The sequence below is a fragment of the Hemiscyllium ocellatum genome, chromosome 25, assembly GCF_020745735.1.
Source record: "Hemiscyllium ocellatum isolate sHemOce1 chromosome 25, sHemOce1.pat.X.cur, whole genome shotgun sequence".
Lineage (NCBI taxonomy): Eukaryota > Metazoa > Chordata > Chondrichthyes > Orectolobiformes > Hemiscylliidae > Hemiscyllium > Hemiscyllium ocellatum.
The window spans coordinates 8937555-8961677 of NC_083425.1; the positions used below are offsets into that span (position 1 = coordinate 8937555).

The window sequence follows — 24123 nt, forward strand, 5'->3', positions numbered from 1 at the left end:
GCAAGATGGGAGATCTTGACCAGCATGTTTCTGTGTAGTAGCTTGTGTTTTCAGTAGTAAAAGTTGGCGTGGTAAAAGTGAGAAGCAAGTGCAACTGAATCTACTCTTCTGTGCATCATTGGGGACAGATGCTTATTATTGACATGTTCATGTAATAATGATTGGAATGAAAAATTTGACAGCTAAATGTTGAAATTGGTTTGACAGGAATACGACTGATACTTTCCAATCAAAATCTATACTAACTTTGAATCAGTTATTGTAACAAAATTCTGGGAGTGCAAATATGATTAGATGACCTAAAATGTATTCTTTGCCAGATAAGCAACACCTTTATGGATTGGCTAGTGTTGTATGACCATACCCAGATAACAACATTTTTTAAAGTAGTGTAATTTTTAAAGAAAGTAGTTTAGTTTTGTGAGAGTAAAATGTTCATTTTCCTAAGTTTTTGCTTGTGGGCCAATTTACAGTGAACTCAACCTGGTTTTTACAGTTACCAATATGTGATCAATAAACTTTTTTTTTGTCTCAAGAAATCTTTGACCATTGCTTCATAAGGCTAATGAATCTATTGTGACTACACATCTGCTAATTCTGTGAATTCAAAGATGGTGGAAAGTTTGAAACTATTCATTGAGTAAATGTTTACAAATGTAAGAAAGAGTCATTTAGTAGTGTGTGAAATTACATTGGTAACTGAAACTTGTGTGTTTTACATGTGTTTAGTGTAATCTTTCATATGAGATGTCTTTGTAGGCATCTTTATCACTGGCATGAGTTTGGAGTGGCTCATATTCTGGCCCTGGTATTCCCATATTCTGCTCTCAAGTTAATATTGGTTTTCTGTCGCCAGCTACATGAGAAATTTTGTTTGAGTTTTCTCTGTAGGTCTGATATTTTATTCACTTTTATTTGGATGTTGATGTGAGAAAACTTTGATCAGAATTGAAATTTTGAGTTGTGTTGTTGATAACCCTAAACAAGATTCGTGGATGGCAAATAAAGTAACTGAACAGTTAATTTGTTGTGGTTGTGCTAGTTGAAAAATAGTTGGCAAGGGTACAGAGAGAGTTCCATACACTTGAAATAGTCCCAAAGAATCTTTCACATACACCTGAACAGATAGATGGTGCTTAAACAAAGGCATTGCTTACTCATGCAGGATACTGTTTATCTTCCTTTTGAGGCAGTGAAGGGGGTCTGATAACCGAATGGACCCTTGTTATACTTTGGCAGAAACCCCTTAGGCAGTGGTCTTTCTTGACTGTGTCCTGACAGCAGCGCCCCAAGCTCTTGTATCTTTGAGCATGTAGACCATTCCCAGTTTGCAACACTCAGCTAAGGTCAACTTTTTACACTTCTCACTCTTTTCCAACATGGTCTGGCGATATTTTGTGCTGACCACTGCATGATGGATTTGCGGTTGTTTATGGATTTTTCCATTAGGAATGGATGAAATACTTAGGGTTCTTCTGTTGCAACAAAGCCTTGCCCATCCTTCAGGTTAGGTTACCACCCCTCTTCCCCCACCCAAAAAAAAACTAGCTCCACAGTGCTGAACACCACTTGGCAGCAAGCCAATACTTCTGATCAAGGATTTGAGGACCTCCAAGGCAATGAGGCTTGCTGGCTGTTCATCTCCTGGAGATCTCTTTTTGACACTAAATCCCTTTGTCTGCAGCAGGAATAAGTTGTGCATACTTTTATGGAGTTTTCCCTATCTCTTGTCTTCTGAAGACCTTTGAGGATGAGAAACCACTTGATGTTCCTGTTGGCTGTTTCCCACCGGTCTGCGAAGGGGAGGGGTTTTTTAGTTCTCCAACCTACGTAATCCCTTTTGAGTTCCTCAATGTGCTCTGGGGTCAACAGTTTCATGTTCAGCTTCCGTATTCCCTTGCTGGTCTGCTGTTGGTTGTCCTGTAGATGACTGTCAGCCAGCAGGAGGTAGTGGCCATAGAAGAATATCGGCCTGACTGCGTTGGCCGTGATCAAAAAAGCTCAGGACTCGACAGGACGTCTGTCTTTGAGTGGATTTACTCACCTGGCCACGATCAGGTGTATCTACGCTATGCTCCATCTGCAGGGGTGCTCAAGACAACATGTGGTTTAGCATCTTTTGCCATTTCCTTTAAAAATCTGGACATGGTGTCCAGTTTGCTGTCAGCCCCTCTGGATCGTCCAGCCACGTTGATGATACAGTTAAAGTTGCCAGAATGCCGATCTGGACTTTGCCGATAGCAGTGGGAGGTGCTGAAGGGTGGCCAGCCACTTAAGCATTATCGCTGGGGCATACATTTTAATTAGTTTCAGTGGTGAGCTTCTGTACATAATGTCTGTTTTGTGAAGGTGTCCATGTGTCATTATGTTAACTTCGGAGATGGGAACTTGCTTCCTTGCAGCATAATATCTAGGCCAGAAGAACAGCAATGGTTCCCCTAACTGAAGCAAATTGAAGGTCTGTCTGTCCACAAGCTCGATTGTTTCCTTGCAGCTGCTGAGGTATGATATCCTGCATTCCTGCAGAAACCAAGAGTCTGCTCTGATGTTGGCTAGGTAAGCCAACTGGAGACACATTGTGTCGTGGCTGTTATAGCATGTGCATTTATACTGGCAAATCTAAAACCCATTTTAAGTTTTTTTTTGCTGGATTGCATATTGTTCCAGAAGCCCAATAAAAAAAAAAGTTCTCTCGTTGTCTTGTCACTGGATGTACTCCTGCATCATTGTGGTATGGATGAATTATTGCATTCTGACAGGGCTGAGGTAGCTGTCCTGTTCCTGTCTGGGGGGGCACTGCTCCAATCGGGTGTTATTAGGGTGAAGATTAAAAACCAGAAAGGTCCAGTTCTAAATCTGGCAGACCTGTTATGCATTGTTCCTTCATAACATTGCTGTTCCCAGTTGCCCAGAGCTGTGGCATGTTGGGTTATTAATTTGTAGAGATAGGGTTCAAGGTTCACTTGGCCTTGGGTTTAGACTTAACAGGTGTGAGTGAAACAATATCTTGTTACAAGTGATCACAGAAAATGATACTACTTTTGCAGAAAGTAACCAATTCCCCCCCACCCCCACCTCCCTCACTCCCTTTTCTTTTCCCTCCCTTCCAACCATCCCTCACCTCTTCTCCTCATCTCCCTTCCAGTTTTGAACAAAAGAGTTACATTGGCTATTTGCCATTCTATTGGTAGGTTACCCAAATCTGGGGAATTGTGGAAAATTAAAAACAAGACACCAACTATCTCGCTACACAGTTCTTTAAAGATCTTGAAGTCCATCAGGATCTGCCCCTTGTCAGATTGCAGTAACCACATCCTTGGTGATTGTAATTTTTGAAAAAGCTCTTTCTGTCATCCACTTCCTGATGTACACTATTCCTGGTATGTTGCTTATGTCCTCTGCACTGAAGAATGATGCAAGGTATTTGCTCAAATTTGGTGATACACTAAAATTTTCCTGCCCATATCCTGTTGTATATTCAGGTTACGTCACTTACCATACCTCTGTTTGTTGGCTTACGTTGCCTTCCAGTTCACCAAAACCATAAATTTAAAATTCTATTCAAATTCTTCAAGTCTCAGGTAGATAGGTTAGTGAAGAAAGCATTCTTTTATTGGTCAGAGTATTGAGTACAGGAGTTGGGAGGTCATGTTGTGGCTCTTCAGGACATTGGTTAGGTCACTTTTGGAATATTGTGTGCAATTATGGTCTCCCTCCTGTAGGAAGGATGTTGAGAAACTTGAAGTGGTTCAGAAAAGATTTTCAAGGATTTTGCCAGGGTTGGAGGGTTTGAACTATAGGGAGAGGCTGAACAGGTTGGGGCTATTTTCCGTGGAACATTGGGAGTTGAGAAGTGACCTTATAAAGGTTTATAAAATCATGAGGGGCATGGATGGGGAAAAGACCTATTTACCCTAGAGTGAGAGGTGAGAGGGCAAAAATTTAAAATAGACGTAAGGGGCAACTTTTTCACGCAAAGGGTGATGCGTGTATGGAATGAGTGCCAGAGAAATTGTGGAACAAAAAAACTGCAGATATTGGAATCCAAGGTAGACAAGCTGGAGGCTGGTACAATTATGACATTTAAAAGGCATCTGAATGAGTACATGAATAGGAAGGGTTTAGAGGGATATGGACCAAGTGTTGGCAAATGGGAGTAGATTGGGTTGGGATATCTGGTCGGCATGGACAAGTTGGACCGAAAGGTCTCTTTCCATGCTGTACATCTCTATGACACTAAGACTCCCGTGTCTCCCTATCTCAGTGACCATACTGAGCTTTCCAACCTGGCAACTTCATATTCCTCCTCTTTGTTCATCACTCACCTTTCTGTATTTCAGTTAAATCTAGACTCTAGAATTCCCTCTCTAAATTTCTCTGCTTCTTCACCTTTTATCCTTTAAGATCCCCTCGAAAGAAAACTAACAAGTATTTTATCACCTCTCCTAATAGTTGCTTCTATGCGATTAATGTCAGCTTGCATTTGATTTGGGCTTCTGTGAAATAACATTTGGCCAGGACAACACTTCCTGTTGTGCGTTGTATGTTTTTAGCAAGTCTGCTTTCAATTTTATCAGCTGACTGTGTGGTAGGCAGGTGATACTACTGACCTTTTTACAGAAAATTAAGTTGCTTACTGTTATGATGCTGATATGTTAATGTTTCTGTATTTTGCACCCTCAGCGTGATAAATTAATAAGCATATATGTATACAATATCATCCAGATGTTTGGAAAAATAAGATGGGAGAAGCTAGATCTGTGCACATGTAAGTAATTTTCTCTTGTTTGTGGCTGATCTAGAAAGTTACACAAATATTATCTTGCTCTGTTGATGTATTTATAGGAAGGAGAAGACAGACAAGGGTACATCGGGCAAGATCGCCATTGTTTGAAGAAACAAACATTGTTCCTCTTGATATTCCAAAATGTTCAGAAGACTTATTGGTGCCCAGTGAAGAGCTGTTGAGCATTATTGCTATTTATGAGGTGTTGAATAATTTTGGAAGCGTGTTGCGTCTTTCACCTTTCCGCTTTGAAGACTTCTGTGCTGCGTTAGTTGGTCAGGAACAGTGCACATTAATTGCGGAAATGCACATTGCTTTGTTGAAAGCGATTTTGCGAGAAGAAGATTCTTCAAATACCACCTTTGGTCCTGCTGACTTAAAAGATAGCATCAATTCTACATTGTACCTTATAGATGGAATGACGTGGCCAGAACTGGTTCGGGCATATTGTGAAAGTGACCGGGAATACCATCATGTACTCCCCTATCAGGAAAAGGATGAATACCCATATGGACCAATAGAAAACAAAATCAAAGTTCTTCAATTTTTAGTGGATCAGTTCCTAACAACAAACATCGCCCGCGAGGAGTTGATGTCGGAGGGTGTAATCCAATATGATGACCACTGTCGGGTTTGTCACAAGCTTGGTGATCTCCTTTGCTGTGAAACCTGCTCAGCTGTGTACCATTTGGAATGTGTGAAACCACCACTTGAAGAAGTGCCAGAGGATGAGTGGCAGTGTGAGATCTGTGTGGCACACAAAGTTTGTGGCGTTTGTGATTGTGTGCCTGAGATCCAGAAAAATAAACCATATATTCGCCATGAGCCTATAGGATATGACCGACACAGACGGAAGTATTGGTTCCTGACTAGAAGGATTATAATGTAAGTATAATTTATTTCAATCTATTTTAATAAGAACTGGAGTATATCTTGATGGAAAATATGTGGTCTATTAGTCTTAATAGACATCAATAACATCAACATATGTGCAACAAATCACATTTAGTTTTTTAAAATGCTGATTTTTGACAGAAAATGAGCCAGGCATCCTTTCAGGTTGTTGATCTTAATTATACTTCTGCAGGATGTTGTGTAGTTGCAATATGTTTTGTTTCCATTTTAATGCATTGGGTTGTGTGAATTAATTTGTCATTTTCAGATGATGTGATATTTTGTTCATCAAATGAAGGACGGGGGAATAGGTAACTAATCACACGCACACCAAGGCCAGGGGAAAGAATTAAGCTGGTATTATGTTATAGAATAACTACAAGGTGTTCCTTCCGAGAACCTTTTCAAAAAGTTTCGTATTGATTCTGAAGTGTTTTTTTTTCCCTCCTTGGAAGCATAATCCATTGAGTTCAACTTCAAAAGCTTCAGTGTAGGTGTAATTTGGTATCAGGGTTATTTTGAAAAAAATTATTTTAGCATATATTCTTGAAATTAGCCACTTGACTCAAATTAAAATGAGTTGAAAGTTTAAAGTATATTGGGCAGGTGATGTCCTACTGGTATTATTGCTGGATTATTAATTGAGAGACCCAGTTAATGTTCTGGGGTCAACATTCGAATCCTGTCTTAGCAGTAGATGGAATATGAATTCAATTAAAATGTGAATTTGAGTCTAATGACCATGAATCCATTGTTGGTTGTCAGAAAACCCATGTCGTTTAGGGAAGGAAACTGCCATCCTCACCTGGTCTGGCCGACATGTGACTCCAGACTAACAACAATACCTATCGCATTTCCAACGCCCCTCCCCCAAGTCCCTCCTCCCTACCTTTTATCTTAGCCTGCTTGGCACACCTTCCTCATTTCTGAAGAAGGGCTCATGCCCGAAACGTCGATTCTCCTGCTCCTTGGATGCTACCTGACCTGCGCTTTTCCGGTAACACACTTTCAGCTCTGATCTCCAGCATCTTCAGTCCTCTCTTTTCTCCTAACAACAATGTAGTTGACTGTTAATTGTCCTCTGGGATGGGCAATAAATACTGGCTGCGACAGCGACGCCCTCACCCTGTGAATTTTTTTTTAATTAAAAAAACTTTCTCTGATCTTAAAATTCAGTTTTTTGTTGAAGCCAAGATGGTGTTCTCCAATAATATTATGTCCAACATGTCAGGCATGTTGACTGAAGATTTTTCTTTGAAGGTTTGCAAAATCTAACATTCTTGAAAGAACATTCAATTATGATCCAGAGTTTTGTTGCAATATTTTACCGAGGTGGTTTGCATACTTTCTAGTAGACCAAATGAATCTGGTAAATTTTAAAGAACAGGAAGTTGTCCTGCTGTCTTGACCAATGCTGCTTCAATCAGTATTGTGGAAAACTATTGGCCTGTGTTTTAAGGTCAACAGTGAGGCAATAACAGTCATTGCTGACCTCAGAAAGCTACACACAAGTCTATGACTGAGGGCTTCCTCTTTCCCTGATTGCTGTTTTAAGTCTGTTGCCCTGTTGAAGGGATCACTTGGCATGCAACAGCAATGATGTTGAGCAGCAGGCTAACCAGCCAATTACATTCAACGTATTTCCAGAGCACAAAGCAGAACATTTAAACCAGGAAATTAAAGCATTAATTCCGTTTACAGGTATTTCTTGGACAGGAAAACAACTTTGTTTTTTAAAGATAGTAGCTCCCTGAGCTGAGAATTTGGCCTTTGCATAAGTTGTCAATGGCTCTAGCCAATTGCTCACCGTGCCAGCTTGATGCAGAAACATAGCTCATTAAAGCAATCTTGCAGGATGCTGGCTATCCTGATAAATCCATTATTTTGTGTCAATTGTATAAATTTGTAAATACGTCAAAGGCCACAACTTTCAGATGTCCATCTCAAATTACTTTGGAAAGGCAAACTGTCTCAAAATGCTGTGCTGTTACCGAATTGCCTGTTACTTTGTACGTGGCAGTGTCTTGCCTAGAGTGTTGAGAACCAACCAGGAGAACCCTTTTCTCCTTGTTGATATAAATTGTTGTATGTTTTCAAATTTAAAAAAAAACTGGGGTTTCGTTGGGGTGCTGAAGTGTTGGATCATTGATAAGGGATCTGGGAGTGCTAGTCGAGGATTCTCTAAAGGTAAACATGCAGGTTGAGTCCGTGATTCAGAAAGCGAATGCAATGTTGTCATTTATCTCAAGAGGGTTGGAATATAAAAGCACTGTTGTGCTGCTAAGACTTTATAAAGCTCTGGTTAGGCCCCATTTGGAGTACTGTGTCCAGTTTTGGTCCCCACACCTCAGGAAGGACATACTGGCACTGGAATGTGTCCAGCGGAGATTCACACGGATGATCCCTGGAATGGTAGGTCTAACATAGGAGGAACGGCTGAGGATGCTGGGATTGTATTCATTGGAGTTTAAAAGATTAAGGGGAGACTTAATAGAAACTTACAAGATAATACCTGGCTTGGAAAGGGTGGACATTAGGAAATTGTTTCCGTTAGGCGAGGAGACAAGGACCTGTGGACTCAGCCTCAGAATTAGAAGGGGGCCAATTCAGAACAGAAATGTGGAGACATTTCTTCAGCCAGAGAGTGGTGGGCCTATGGAATTCATTACCGCAGAGTGCAGTGGAGGCCGGGACGCTAAATATCTTCAAGGCAGAGATTGATAGATTCTTGATGTCACGAGGAATTAAGGGCCACGGGGAAAATGCTGGTAAGTGGAGTTGAAATGCCCATCAGCCATGATTGAATTGTGGAGTGGACTCGATGGGCTGAATGGCCTTACTTCCACTCCTATGTCTTATGGTCTTAAGTGTCTGGATTTCTACATTGTTCTGTGCATATGCTGACTTCTAGTATTGTTGCTACCTTCAGTACGGTAATAGCAGTGAATGCTGATTATTTTGGCATTGTTCTTACCATCTGAAAACGGAACCAATAACTGTATTTTTATCTCCTTGCTTTTCATACTATGCTGCTCAAATAGAACGGGTGTAAAAGCCTATGGAAGTATAGAGTCATACAGATATACAGACCCTCCTGCCCAACATTTCTGGGTTGACCAGATATCCTAGGTTAATCTAGTCCCATTTGTCAGTATTTGGCCCTTCCTATTTATGCACTCATTCAGATGCCTTTAAAATGTAATTGTATCGGCCTTCACTATCTCCCTGGAAACTCATTCCACCCACCCACTACCCTCTGTGTGAAAGAGTTGCCCGAGATTCCTTTTAAATTTTTCCCCTCTCACTTGAAACTTAGACCTTCAAGTTTTGGACTCTCCTATCTTCAGAAAAAGACCTTGTCTATTCAACTTATCCATGTCCCTCATGATTTTATAAATCTTCATATTGTCATCCTTCAGCTTCTGAAGTTCCTGAGAAAATAGCCTATTCAGCCTCTCCCCTATAGCTCCAACTGGATAACACTGGCAACATCCTTATAAATTCTTTTTGCGCCCTTTGAAGTTGTGCGACATCTTTCCATTAGAATTGAATGCAGTATGAAGTGTATAAATTCTGCCCTGATTAGCCTTAACAAAATGCAGCACCATCTATTTATCTAAATTGAACTCCATCTACTAATCCTTGGCCCATTGTCCCATCTCATCAAGGTCCTGTTCTCCTCTGAGGTAATCACCTTTGCTATTTCAGAAGTAATCCCAAATATAAATTGGTGACATCTCAATTTATGTATGTGTGTGTGTGTGTGTGTGTGTGTATTTATGTATATACACAGACTAAAAATGTTAGTTAAGCTTGAATTGCCAAAATCATTGTGAATCTGAACTCTGAAAAATGTTATTGAGCTCATGTTATGGCTTCAGAAATTCTCAATTTGTTGACTTTGTGCTGAGGTAATCCAGTTCGTGACTTAATTTGTTAATTTTTGTGATTTGTAAAATTTTCAGCAGTTTGCTTCCCCCGCACACCTGTCTCACTACCTCACTTGCCTCCTTTTTATTGAATGAGTTGCATTAAATTAGCTTTTATTATCATGTACTCAAATGAGTACAGGGAAAAGTTTGAGTTGCCAGTTACAGTGCCATCTTCGGCACAAAGGCAGTCTCCGAAGGTGCCTCCTTGGCTTTCCTGCCTCTGGTCAAGCTTTTGGCCACCAGATTTAATATTTCCGTATGTGGCTTGCTGTCATGTTTCTGTAATGCTCGTGAGAAATCCGTTTGGATGTTTCATTATGTTATGCTATGTAAATGGAAATTATTGTTATCTTTTGTTTTGCCTTTAATTTCTCTCCTTTACTTTGCTCATAAAGACCCCAGCTCCCACTATTTTCATAAACAGTTAGTCCCTCCAATCTAGCCTGCATGTCTTTGTGTGTGATTTGATCTAAACAGAGGCCTTGCAAGCAAACTTTTACTATTGCAAAATGTGGACTGAAAACTCATTACTTTTTGAGATGACGCTTGTCTGTTTTCTTCAGCCAGATTTACTGACCTATCCTTAGACAAGGGATGCTTGAAATTATTGCAATTTTTGAATATGTCAACCTTGTACGACTTAAAGATATCACTATTTGAATTTAAAGATTGGTTAATGCAATAAATACCATGTGTAAAAATGTTTTGTGGTCAATAATAATTTGAGTTAATAAGAACATCTTTTCATGTCGTCTGATGTCCCAAGTTATTTCATAAGAACTTGTTACACACTCTGACATGAACAAAATGAGATATAAGGCAGAGAAGGTAGGTTTTAAAAAAGGATTAAAAAAAAGCTGATATGGGATGAGGAGGAGAAAAGAATTCCAGTGTTTGGGGCCTGAATAGTTTAACAGATTCATGCAAATGGAGAGGCAAAGGAACATTGGGATAACACAATAAGCCAGAGTTGGAGGTACACTGAGTTCTCAGATTAAACAGCAGAGTGTGAATTTGAAGCTTGAAGTGTTGCTGGACCAGAAACCAACATTGATCAATAAGTACAATGAAGGTAAGGTGAGCAGGACTTAATGAGTCTAGGTGTAAGCATTATGGTACTTTGGATGAGCTGAAGTTTATGGAGGATGAAGGTTAGAGGTCAGCCAGGACAGCGGTGTGATTCTTTAAAATCACCATGGTCTGACACAAGAACGTGATGTTCTTTGCTGTTTACCATACCACTGATGTTTTAAAAAAAAGACTCTGAAATCCTTTAAATGTGGCCTAAATACTATCTTCACTAGTGAATTAATGACCTCTTGGTTGAGAGAGTATTTTCCTATTTAAGCTTCAAACGGGCTCTTATTTATGACATCTCTTATCTCTGTCCCTGTTTTGTAACATAATGAATTTACACATGCATATTTTCAAAGTTGAATTTACCTTTTTGACTTGCCGAATACTCTAAGGATAACTGGCCTCAGTCTGTGAGTTTGTAGCAATAGGCAGGAATACTGTTCTCATCTTCAGAATTGATCCATTGAGCTTCAACATCATTCATGGTGATCAGTTTCTTGAAAGGTTGATATTGCCATGTTACTTCTGTGAAACTTGTGAATCACACAGTTACTTCATCTACTTCAATTCTTTGAAAATGTAAGACAACCCAGTGGACATCTTGATACTTGGAACAAGTTTTTCACTTCTTTTCTCAGTCAAAGATAAGGTTGATATGACATTATGGGGGTTCAAGTTTTGAAATTGTAAACCCGTTTGCACACGTTTTCATCAAGTAAATTTGGTTTGGCAGTCTGCAGTGTCCCAATTAAATTTTAGCCTTCCTCCAACTGCCTTTGAGAGGAAATTTGGCCTTGGCATCACTGGTTATCTTGGTGTTGCATTTATTCCCAAAGTTTCAAAATAGCACACACAAGCATGACTGGTTCACATTCTTTACTGTCCTATGAAAGTCGATCCATTTTGAAATACTTTTAGGAGACTTCAGAAGTCAACCTTTGTGCCAGTATCTGTGGTACTCTTTGGGTCAGAAATAATTCCCATAAATGTTCTTATGTATTTAGGGTTGGGGCCTAAGGTAAACCATTCGCACAATGAATAGAGCTATTGGAGGCTTAGGTTATTTAGGTTTGGTCTTTGATCAGTGCTGAGTTCATTAGTTTAGCTGCAACGTCAGTTAGCTTCATTGTTCTCCTACCAAAGAGCAAATATGTCCATAGTTCCATTCCCGATCTCTGCTGACCCGTTAAATTGTCTCATTATCATACAAAGCTAGGATCAGACCCTAGTACGTTGAACCTACCTCAGCAGTTGATCTATCAGCACTTGCTGTCGGTACTAATTTGGTTGAAAACCACAATGACATTATTTAATATGAGGAACTGCTGTCAGATCTGGTGGTAACAGTAGTAAATTTATTAAAAACTTTATGACTGCTGTAAGTGTATTACTTGTATATCAAATGTGTATGTGCACAGAAGCAGTTGTGTACATTTCCTATCGACAAGTCCAAACTTGCCTGGTCAGTTTTCCCATGGTCATGACCAATGACCAATTTACATTTGTAATTAAGTATGCAAATATTTCACTCTTTAATTGCATCCATGCAGCAGTTTCAAAGCTGGATGGTTTTATTTACAAACTTATGAGAAGGAAAAACAGGAAACAGCCAACTGATGAATCAAGCCTATTCCTTATTATCATGTTGCAACTGGGAATAATGATCCTCAACACTTATCCCTGCCATAGCAGTAAAATCTTCTGGAAGAAACATCTAAAACAGTAAAATCTCTAAGCCAGTTAAAGAGACAGCATATCTACAAAATTCCTAAGCTTCTGAATGGCTAACTAAACATCACCAGGAAATGCATCATCCAAAATTTTCCTACCGTTTTTATTAGCTGTAATTTCAGTGTAAAAAGGAAACACGGGGCATCAAAAATTGAGTGATTCCCTCAGCTTCCAAGAGATCAATTGTGTTAGGGATTCTGTAGTCCGAGAAACAGACAGACGTTTCTGTGGCCAGCAAAGAAAAAGCAGAATGGTGTTGTTTCCGTGGTGCCAGGATCAAGGATGTCTCTGAAAGGGTGCAGAAAGGGCGGCATGGTGGCACAGTGGTTAGCACTGCTGCCTTAGAGTGCCAGAGACCCTGGTTCAATTCCCGACTCAGGCGACTGACTGTGTGGTGTTTGCACATTCTCCCCGTGTCTGCGTGGGTTTTCTCCGGGTGCTCTGGTTTCCTCCCACAGTCCAAAGATGTGCAGGTCAGGTGAATTGGCCATGCTAAATGTGGTTTTTAGGTAAAAGGGGTAAATGTAAGGGAATGGGTGGGTTGCGCTTCGGCGGGTCGGTGTGGACTTATTGGGCCGAAGGGCCTGTTTCCACACTATAAGTAATCTAATCTAAAAAATCTAATCTAATGTTCTCGGGGGAGAGGGGCCAGCAAGAGGTCATGGTCCACATTGGAACCAACAATATAGGAGGGAAAAGGTTGAGATTCTGAAGGGAGATTACAAAGAGTTAGGTACAAATTGAAAAAAAAAAGTCCTCAAGGGTAGTAATATCTGGATTACTCCAGTGCTACGAGCTAGATAGAGCAGATGAATTCATGGCTGAGGAACTGGTGTATGGGAGAAGGGTTCACATTTTTGGATCATTGGAATCTCTTTTGGGGTAGAAGTGACCTGTACAAGAAAGACGGATTGCACCTAAATTGGAAGGGGACTAATATCTTGGCAGGGGTATTTACTAGAAATGCTTGGGAGGATTTAAACTAGTAAGGTGGGGGTGGGGGAACCAAGGGAAATAGTGAGGAAAGAGATTAATCTGAGGTGGGTACAGTTGAGAACAGAAGTGAGTCAAACAGGCAGGGACAAGGTAGGACTAATAAATTAAACTGCATTTATTTTGATGCAAGGAGTCTAACAGGGAAGGCAGGTGAACTCAGGGCATGGTTATAAACATGGGACTGGGATATCATAGCAATTACAGAAACATGGCACAGGGAGGGGGAGTAAAAAATGATGTCTGCAGATGCTGGAGATCACAGCTGAAAATGTGTTGCTGGTCAAAGCACAGCAGGCCAGGCAGCATCTCAGGAATAGGGAATTCGACGTTTCGAGCATAAGTCCTTCATCAGGAATGAGAGAGAGTAGCCAAGCAGGCTAAGATAAAAGGTAGGGAGGAGGGGCGATGGAGGTGGGATAGGTGGAAGGAGGTCAAGGTGAGGGTGATAGGCCGGAGTGGGGTGGGGGCGGAGAGGTCAGTAAGGAGATTGCAGGTTAGGAGGGCGGTGCTGAGTTGAGGGAACCGACTGAGACAAGGTGGGGGAAGGGGAAATGAGGAAACTGGAGAAATCTGAATTCATACCTTGTGGTTGGAGGGTTCCCAGGCGTTCGGAGTCCGTGTGGGATCAGTCGGTTCCTTAGGCAGGTGCTGAGGAAGGAGATGTGGCTGTGGTAACGAGTCTGTTTGAGAACGTGGCTCAAGAGTTTCTGTGCAGAGGAGATGACCTAGGGGGTGGGAACCCTCCAACCACAAGGTATGAATTCAGATTTCTCCAGTTTCCTCATTTCCCCTCCCCCCACCTTGTCTCAGTCGGTTCCCTCAACTCAGCACCGCCCTCCTAACCTGCAATCTCCTTACTGACCTCTCCGCCCCCACCCCACTCCGGCCTATCACCCTCACCTTGACCACCTCCCACCTATCCCACCTCCATCGCCCCTCCCTCAAGTCCCTCCTCCCTACCTTTTATCTTAGCCTGCTTGGCTACTCTCTCTCATTCCTGATGAAGGGCTTATGCTCGAAACGTCGAATTCCCTATTCCTGAGATGCTGCCTGGCCTGCTGTGCTTTGACCAGCAACACATTTTCAACAGGGAGGGGGAGGACTGGGAGCTTAATGTTCCAAGATACAAATGCTACAGGAAGGATAGAAAGGGAGGCAAGAGAGGAGGGGGAGTGGCATTTTTGATTAGGGATAGCATTACAGCTGTGCTGAGGGAGGATATTCCCGGAAATATATCCAAGGAAGTTATTTAGGTGAAACTGAGAAATAAGAAAGGGATGATCACCTCATTGGGATTGTATTATAGACCCCCAAAAGTCGGAGGGAAATTGAGAAACAAACTTGTAAGGAGATCTCAGCTATTTGTAAGAAGAATAGGGTAGTTATGGTAGGGGATTTTAACTTTCCAAACATTGACTGGGACTGCCATAGTGTTAAAGGTTTAGATGGAGAGGAATTTAAGTGCGTAGAAGACAATTTTCTGATTCGGTATGTGGATGTACCTACTAGAGAAGGTGCAAAACTTGACCTACTCTTGGGAAATAAGGCAGGGCAGGTGACTGAGGTGTCGGTGGGGAAGAACTTTGGGGCCAGCGACCATAATTCTATTTGATTTAAAATAGTGATGGAAAAGGATAGACCAGATCTAAAAGTTGAAATTCTAAACTGGAGAAAGGCCAGTTTTGATGGTATTAGGCAATAAAGCTGATTGGAGGCAGATGTTCACAGGTAAAGGGACGGCTGGAAAATGGGAAGCCTTCAGAAATGAGATAACGAGAATCCAGAGAAAGTATATTCCTGTTAGGGTGAAAGGAAAGGCTGATAGGTATAGGGAATGTTGGATGACTCAAGAAATTGAGGGTTTGGTTAAGAAAAAGAAGGAAGCATATATAAGTTATAGACAGGATAGATCGAGTGAATCTTTAGAAAAGTATAAAGGAAGTAGGAATATACTTTAAGAAGGAAATCAGGAGGGGAAAAAAGGGGACATGAGATAGCTTTGGCAAATAGAATTAAGGGTTTTTACAAATATATTAAGGACAAAAGGGTAACTAGTGAGAGAATAGGGCCCCTCAAAGATCAGCAAGGTGGCCTTTGTGTGGAACCACAGAAAATTGGGGAGATACTAAGTGAATATTTTTTGCATCAGTATTTACTGTGGAAAAGAATATGGAAGATATAGACTGTAGGGAGATAGATGGTGACATCTTGCAAAATGTCTATATTACAGAGGAGGAAGTGCTGTATATATTGAAACGGGTAAAGGTGGATAAATCCCCGTGACCTGATCAGGTGTACCCGAGAACTGTGTGGGAAGCCAGACAAGCGATTGCTGGGACTCTTGCTGAGATATTCGTATCATTGATAGTCACAGGTGAGGTGCCGGAAAACTGGAGGTTGGCAAACGTGGTGCCACTGTTTAAGAAGGGCAGTAAAGACAAGCCAGGAACTATAGACCGGTGAGCCTGACGTCGGTGGTGGGCAAGTTGTTGGAGGGAATCCTGAGGGACAGGATGTACATGTATTTGGAAAGGCAAGGACTGATTCGGGATAGTCAACATGGCTTTGTGCGTGGGAAATCATGTCTCACAAACTTGAATGAATCTTTTGAGGAAGTAATAAAGAGGATTGGTGAGGGCAGAGCAGTAGATGTGATTTATATGGGCTTCAGTAAGGCATTTGACAAGGTTCCCAGTGGGAGACTGATTAGCAAGGTTAGATCTCATGGAATACAGGGAGAACTAGCCATTTGGATACAGAACTAGCTCAAAGGTAGAAGACAGAGGGTGGTGGTGGAGAGTTGTTTTTCAGGCTGGAGGCCTGTGACCAGTGGAGTGGTACAAGGATCAGTGCTAGGTCCTCTACTTTTTGTCATGTACATAAGAAGTGATTTTGGATGCGAGCATAAGAGGTAGAGTTATGAAGTTTGCAGATGACACCAAAATTAGAGCTGTAGTGGACAGTGAAGAGGATTACCTCCGATTACAACCGAATCTTGACCAGATGGGCCAATGGGTCTGAGAAGTGGCAGATGGAGTTTAATTCAGATAAATGCGAAGTGCTGCATTTTGGGAAAGCAAATCTTAGCAGGACTTAGACACTTAATGGTAAGGTTTGAGGGAGTGTTGCTGAACAAAGAGACCTTGGAGTGCAGGTTCATAGCTCCTTGAAAGTGTAGTTGCAGGTAGGTCGGAGAGTGAAGAAGGCGTTTAGTATGCTTTCCTTTATTGGGCAGAGTATTGAGTACTGAAGTTGGGAGGTCATGTTGCAGCTGTATAGTACATTGGTTAGGTCACTGTTGGAATATTGCGTGCAATTCTGGTCTCCTTCCTCTCGGAAAGATGTTGTGAAACTTGAAAGGGTTCAGAAAAGATTTACAAGGATGTTGCCAGGGTTGGAGGATTTGAGCTGTAGGGAGAGGCTGAACAAGCTGGGGCTGTTTTCCCTGGAGCGTCGGAGGCTGAGGGGAGACCTTTTATAGAGGTTTTCAAAATTATGGGGCATGGATAGGATAAATAGGCAAAGTCTTTTCCCAGTGGTCGGGGAGTCCAGAACTAGAGGGTATGGGTTTAGGGTGAGAAAGGGAAGATATAAAAGAGACCTAAGGGGCAACCTTTTCTCACACGGTGGTATGTGTATGGAATGAGCTGCAGGAGGAAGTGGTGGAGGCTGGTACAATTGCAATATTTAAGAGGCATTTGGTTGGGTATATGAATAGAAAGGGTTTGGAGGGATATGGGCTGGGTGCTGGCAGGTGGGACTAGATTGGGTTGGGTTTTCTGGTAGGCATAGATGGGTTGGACCGAAGGGTCTGTTTCCATGCTGTACATCTCTATGACTCAGTGTAAAAGCAGTCGGAGTATACTTGAGAGAAATCAGGTGGTCAAAAAGGGGATGTGAGATAGCTTTGGCAAATAGGGTTAAGGAGAATCCAAAAGGCAGTTTATAAGTACATTAAGGACAAAAGGGTAACTGGGGAGAGAATAGGGCACACATCTGTGTGTGGAACCGTAGGAGATGGGGGAGATACTGAACTAGTATTTTGCAGCAGTGTTTACTGTGGATAAGGATATGGAAGATGGAGAAGATGGTGAAATAAATAGTGACATCTTGAAAAATGTCCATATTCCAGAGGATGAGTTGTTAAATGTCAAAAACCGCATAATGATAGAGATATCCCATGGTCTTGATCAGGTGTATCCTAGAACTCTGTCGGAAGCTTGGAAAGAGATTGTTGGGCCCTGTGCTGAGATATTTGTATCATTGATAGTCACAAGTGAGGTGTTGGAAGACTGGAGATTGGCTAACGTGGTGCTACTATTTCAGAAACATAATAAAGAAAAGCAAGGGACCTGTAGATCAGTTAGCCTAACTTTGATGCTTGGCAAAGTGTCGGGGGGAATCCTGAATGGATAGGATTTAGATATATTTCGAAAGGCAAGGATTGATTAGGCATAGCTACAAAATCAGCATGATTTTGTGCATAGAAAATGGTGTCTCGCATACTTGATTGTAGTAGTAATAAAGAGGATTGTTGAGGGCAGAGCAGTGGTCATGCTTTATGTGGACTTCATAAAGCAATCAACAAGGTTCCTCATGGTAGACTGGTTAGCAAGGTTACATAACACTGAATAGGGGCAGAACTAGCTATTTGTAAACAAAACTGGCTTGATGGTAGAACACAGAGGGTGATGGTGGAGGATTGCACAGACTGGACGCTGTGGCCAGTGGTGTGCCACAAGGATCGATGCTGGGTTCACTGCTTTCTAGCATTGTGTAAATGATTTGGATGCGAGTACAAGAAGTATGGTTAATAAGTTTGTAGATGACCAAAAAGGTTATCTCAGAGTATAATGGGATCTTGTTCAGATGGGCTGAGGAGTGGTAGATGGAGTTTAGTTTAGATAAATGTGTGTTTTAGAAAGTCAAATCAGGGCATGCCATATATACTTAATAGTAAGGACCTGGGAGTGTTGTTGAAAAAAAGAGACCTTTAGATTGTAGGTTGATACTTCCTTGAAAGTGAAGTCACAGGTAGATAGAGTAGTGAAGGCGGCATTTGATATGCTTTCCTTTATTGGCATTGAGTACAGGTAGTTCTCGTATAATTTGATAGTTGCGTTCTTGTCCAACCCTGCGTTAAAGGAACCAGCTTAAATGTTGGTGATGTAATTGTGTTATAGCCAAGACATGTTTAAAAGTTCGCATTTTAGAAAATGTGCCTCCAATTCGTCAATTGCATTACAGTAAATTTGCATGAACAAAATATGCATTATCATAAAGTAACACGTACAGGGGTTGGGAGGTGATGTTATGACAGACCAGGACATTTGGTTTGGCCACTACTGGAATACTGTGTGCAATTCTGGTCTCCCTGCTTAAGGAAGGATGTTGTGAAACTTGAAAGGGTTCAGAAAAGATTTACAAAGATGTTGCCAGGTGGAGGGTTTGAGCTACAGGGAGAGGCTGAATAGACTGGCGCTATCTATCCTAGAGCGTTAGCAGCTGATGGGTGTCCTTATAAAATCATGAGGGGCATAAATAGGATGAATAGTCAAGGTCTTTTCCCTTGGGGTGGGTGAGTTCAAAACTAGAGGGATTAAGTTTAGGGTGAGAAAGGAAAGATATAAAAGAGATCTAAGGGGCAACCTTTTCACGCAGAGGGTGGGATGTGTATGGAATGAGCTGCCAGAGGAAGTGTTGGAGGCTAGTACAATTGGAACATTTTAGAGGCATCTGGATGGATATATGAATAGGAAGGGTTTAGAAGAGTATGGGCCAAATGCTGGCAAATGGAACTAGATTTATATAGTAAATCTGGTCAGCATGGACGAGTTGGACTGAAGGGTCTATTTCCATACTGTGTATCTCTGAGGCTCTTCTGACAGTGATATTCATGCACTCATCCAGCTCTTTTCTTTTATATATGACTTGCAGTGATTCGAAGCTTGGTCCTCAAAGTAATGACTTTTTCTAAAGAAAAAATGATCTTCATAAAAATGAAAACACTTGACACAACAGTTCTACTTTGCATGACCTATACATGCGTTCTCTGATTTTTCCCCCCCAGCGCCTCCAAAAACAATCTAACTTTAGTAGTTTTCTGCACTGACAGTCTAGTTCCTTGATTATCTTGATGGCTTATCTTTATTCTTGGATTTTAACAAATAGATCGTAGTGTAATAACTAAGGATATTTAGATTGGTATCGATGTGTGCTTTCTCTGAATGTTTTTCAGTAACTCCAGACCAGCCATCATTTGAGGGAACCAGAATTGGCACAGTATTCCAGACAAGGTTAAAACTGAAGTCATGTAGAAGGATAATTTACTGTCGTGCCTTTTATTTTATACTGGTTTGTTTGTCATAACAATACATCTCAATACTTTATTTAGTTTCATCTTGTGACACTGGCATTGCAATTTTAGTGATTTGTTTATAATAACACTTGGTTATTTTTTCTCTGCTCACCAGTCTTTGATCTGCCACCCTTCATATAAAATGCATACTTGGTGTTAGCCCTATCTTCATGCCTTGCAAATATTGATGGTTCGAAATGACACTTGACAAATCCAGGTCTATTCTACTGCATTGAATCTAGATCTAATTATAGTTTATTTTTCACACTAAGATCTTTATTATCCTACAAGTTTGTGGACACTTTCTGAATACACATACAAGTTATTAAGGATGCAAGTTTGCTTCACGAAAACGAACCTTCCAGCTCAGCGAGCAAACTTGCATTCAGATCCTCAACATGAGCCACAAATCATCTCAAAATTCGTTAACAAGTTAAGGTTGTTGAGCACAACATCCTGACACCATTGCCAGCAGAATTCCATGGTTTGTAATTCCATACAGTAACGTAAGTTATTTTTTAGCCAGTCCAAGATTTGCCCACCAGCTCCATTAAGTAACCTATTCAAGTGTTTTGAAAATTCATGCCTACGTGCAAACACTTGCCTCACAGCACCGAGGACACAGTTTCAATTGCAGTCGCGGGCGACTGTGTGGAGTTTGCACATTTTTTCTGTGCCTGCGTGGGCTTCCTCCGGGTACTCCAGTTTCCTCCCATAATTCAAAGATGTGCAGGTTAGGTGAATTGGCCATATGAAATTGCCTGAAGTATTCAGGGATGATTAGGTTAGGTGCATTAGTCAGGGGAGAGGAATAGGTCTGGGTGGGATACTCTTCAAAGGGTTGGTGTGGGCTTGTTGGGCCAAACTACCTGTTTGCATACTACAGGGATTCTATGAAACCCTCATCCAACAATGTGCACTAGGATAAAGATTATTCCATAAGATATATTCTCCACTCACTATTATGAATTAACAAATGATAGAGAAGTCAAACTTATTGATGTTCCTCTCTGCTTCTGTTCCAAAAGTACTAAAAGTAATTCCTAACTTTAGATGCTCTCTCTAGGTTTCTGTAAGATGACACAAACTATTATTTGTTTATCTTTCAGTCACATGGCTTCTTTCCCAATTGCCAACATTATATGTGTCGGCTAGAGATAAAGTGTAGGACAGGATAGATGGCTCATGGTTGGTTCCCTTCCTTTAATAATAATAATAAACTTGTATGCATTTTTATGGCAATCCTATAAATTGCATGGTAATTTTTTTGAGCTGGCTGATGAGGTGATTATGGAGTTTAATTTCACACCTTGGCATGGTGAAATTTGGACTTCCATCCTCTAGGTGTCACATTCACTACGAGTAGTACCATGGTACATTAAGCACTGAGATGAGATGCTATTTCTTAAAAATATATACATTTAATTATTAATCATATGATTTATAATATAAATTTTAAGATCATCTCTTAAAATAGCTCAACAATCTAGTTAAATTCTATTTGGAATACTGCATTTACTGGGTCCTAGTACATTTACATATACATTTCAGTTAGGAGTGCAGTACAGGTTCCTTGGAATATCCCAGAACAGTGCTAATGCTAAAAGGGTTAGGTTCTTTCTCGTGCTGGACTTGCATCCCTCGATTGGAAGATTAAGGGGCGGCTGTAATTGAAAATTGTCGAGTTCGTATAATAAGTGGAAGAAGTCCTGAAGAAGAGTCACTGGACTAAAAACATTAACGCTGATTTCTTTTCACAATGCTGCCAGGACTGCTGAGATTTTCCAGCAATTTTTGTTATTGTTTCTGATTTCCAGCATCTCTAGTTTTTTTGGTTTTTGAGAATCTATAGAGGAATGAATGCTTTTGGCTAGGGTCAAACACTAAGAAGTATAACTTCAAAACTGGAGAGGAATTTTGTGGCGTAGTGATAATGTCATCTGTGCCCCTGGGCTAGAAGGTCTTGGTTAAAGTCCCAACTGCCCCAGGCACATGTGACACATTTTGAATAAGGTTGATGTAAAAGTACTTAAAATTAGAACTGCGCTGCTCTAAGGGTGATGTGAGTGAGCATATCTTCTCATAGGATTTATTGATTATCCAGAATACTTTCCACAAAAAAATTGAGTTAATTCAAAGTGTCAAAACTGAGATTGATGATGTGTAATCTGTAAGGGAATTAGATGTTGATCACTGGTTGCATTAATTAGCAGAATGGGCTATGGAGCTGAATAGCTTACATTATTCTTCTGCTCTTCAGTCATTTTGCGAGGCAAAAGTTAAATCTATATTGCTCTGTTCCATATCCTCTGGAATTCACAAATCACGACTTCTCAACCAGTGTTTGTTTTTTGTTGTGTGATCTAATTTGAAGAGTGACCAAGAGTATTCATGCATTCTTATTTGAATGTATCTTGGAACTTTTTACATCTACTTGATTGGAAAATGGAGCTTTGATTTAATATTTCAGACTTGGAGTCGAGAGTGCCAAGACATCAAACTAAGTAGAGAAAACGAGATATTTTGTGTATTTGAGTAATGAACTATCAACATTTTGCTGCACTTAATCAAGATGTTTGCAATTGATCTTGGATACTTTTCATCAACCTGCTCAGACATGTTCCAGCACATGCCTGGAGCAGATGGGATTTGAGCCAAAATTAGAAACACTACCACTGCATCACATTGCAATTGATTTCAAACTTAAATGTAAGTTAACTGTTGGTTGTTTTGTTTCTATTTTTCATCTTTGGTCATGCTTAAAATTCTTTTCCATTTATTATTTATGAAAGCAATGGTGTAAGAAAAATGAACAAAAGACTGCATGTATTGGAGTACTTCTTTCAAAAATGATTATTGCTGCACTGTTGATCTGTGATCCCAGTTACTGTACACCTTCATGTGAGAATCATTTGACACTGGTGCATAAAGTAGAATAGGTTGAGGTGGTTATCCCAATTCTTGGGATTAATTATTTTTGTGAGGTAGTGATTCTTGAGCAGGTGTGATAAGTGATTAGGGTGTTTTGAGGATACAGAATGGGAAAGTTTTCTGCTCCTGACTTGCAAATACAAATAGAGGTTTTGACTGCTTACCACAGTTCATTGGCCTCAGCTGATGTTTGTTGGGGCCACCGTGTCTGTACTGGTGTCGATTTCCCCCACCACCACCAAAGTCAAAGCAAAATGCTCAGTGACACTGTATAGTTTTACCACCTCCATCTTTATTCAGAGTCCTGGAGCAAGAGAGAACGATCGCCCATCTGCACAGAGACAAGAGTTCATGGTCTTCTCTGGAACAGCAGTTTTTCAATGAATATATAGTCATTTTACAGGGAGGAGCATCCAGATAAGGCAATAGATTGTTACAATCAACAGTAAAGATTAAGCTATCTTCTGTTAGACAATGAATACCTAGCTTCACATAATTAATACATGTCACCTTGTTAACTGATGTTACATACGTTGTGGTTCTGTTCGCCGAGCTGGAAGTTTTTGCTGCAAACGTTTCGTTCCCTGGCTAGGGAACATCATCAGTGCTATTGGAGCGTCCTGTGAAGCGCTGCTTTGATGTTTCTTCCGGTATTTATAGTGGTTTGTTCTTGCCGCTTCCGGGTGTCAGTTTCAGCTGTAGTGGTTTGTATATGGGGTCCAGGTCCATGTGTCTGTTAATGGAGTTTGTGGATGAATGCCATGCCTCTAGGAATTCCCTGGCTGTTCTCTGTCTGGCTTGTCCTATGATGGTAGTGTTTTCCCAGTCAAATTCATGTTCCTGGTTGTCTGAGTGTATGGCTACTAGGGATAGCTGGTCGTGTCGTTTTGTGGCTAGCTGATGTTCATGGATGCGGATTGTTAGCTGTCTTCCTGTTTGTCCTATATAGTGTTTTGTGCAGTCCTTGCATGGTATTTTGTAAACTACGTTGGTTTGGCTCGTGCTGGCTATTGGGTCCTTTGTTCTAGTGAGTTGTCTGAGCGTGGAAGTTGGCTTGTGTGCTGTTATGAGTCCTAAGGGTCGCAGTAGTCTGGCCGTCAGTTCTGAGACGCTCCTGACGTATGGTAGTGTGGCTAGTCCTTTTGGTTGTGGCATGTCCTCATTCCGTGGTCTATCTCTTAGGCATCTGGTGATAAAGTTGCGTGGGTATCCGTTTTTGGCGAATACCTTGTATAGGTGTTCCTCTTCCTCTTTTCGCAGTTCTGGTGTACTGCAGTGTGTTGTGGCTCTTTTGAATAGTGTCCTGATGCAGCTTCGTTTGTGAAACATCAAAGCAGCGCTTCACAGGAGGCTCCAATAGCACTGATGATGTTCCCTAGCCAGGGAACGAATCGTTTGCAGCAAAAACTTCCAGCTCG

The 24123-nt window shown here is 41.0% G+C and overlaps 1 protein-coding gene across 14 annotated transcripts in view; it reads left to right on the forward strand.

The window, feature by feature from the left end:
* Window positions 1-24123, forward strand: part of bptf (bromodomain PHD finger transcription factor) — a 152647-nt gene that overhangs the window by 4524 nt on the left and 124000 nt on the right. For all 14 annotated transcript variants that reach the window (XM_060844739.1, XM_060844746.1, XM_060844740.1 and 11 more), the window contains exon 2: window positions 4846-5671. In XM_060844739.1, the coding sequence (XP_060700722.1) occupies window positions 4846-5671 (826 nt within the window). The remainder of the gene's footprint in view (window positions 1-4845; window positions 5672-24123) is intronic.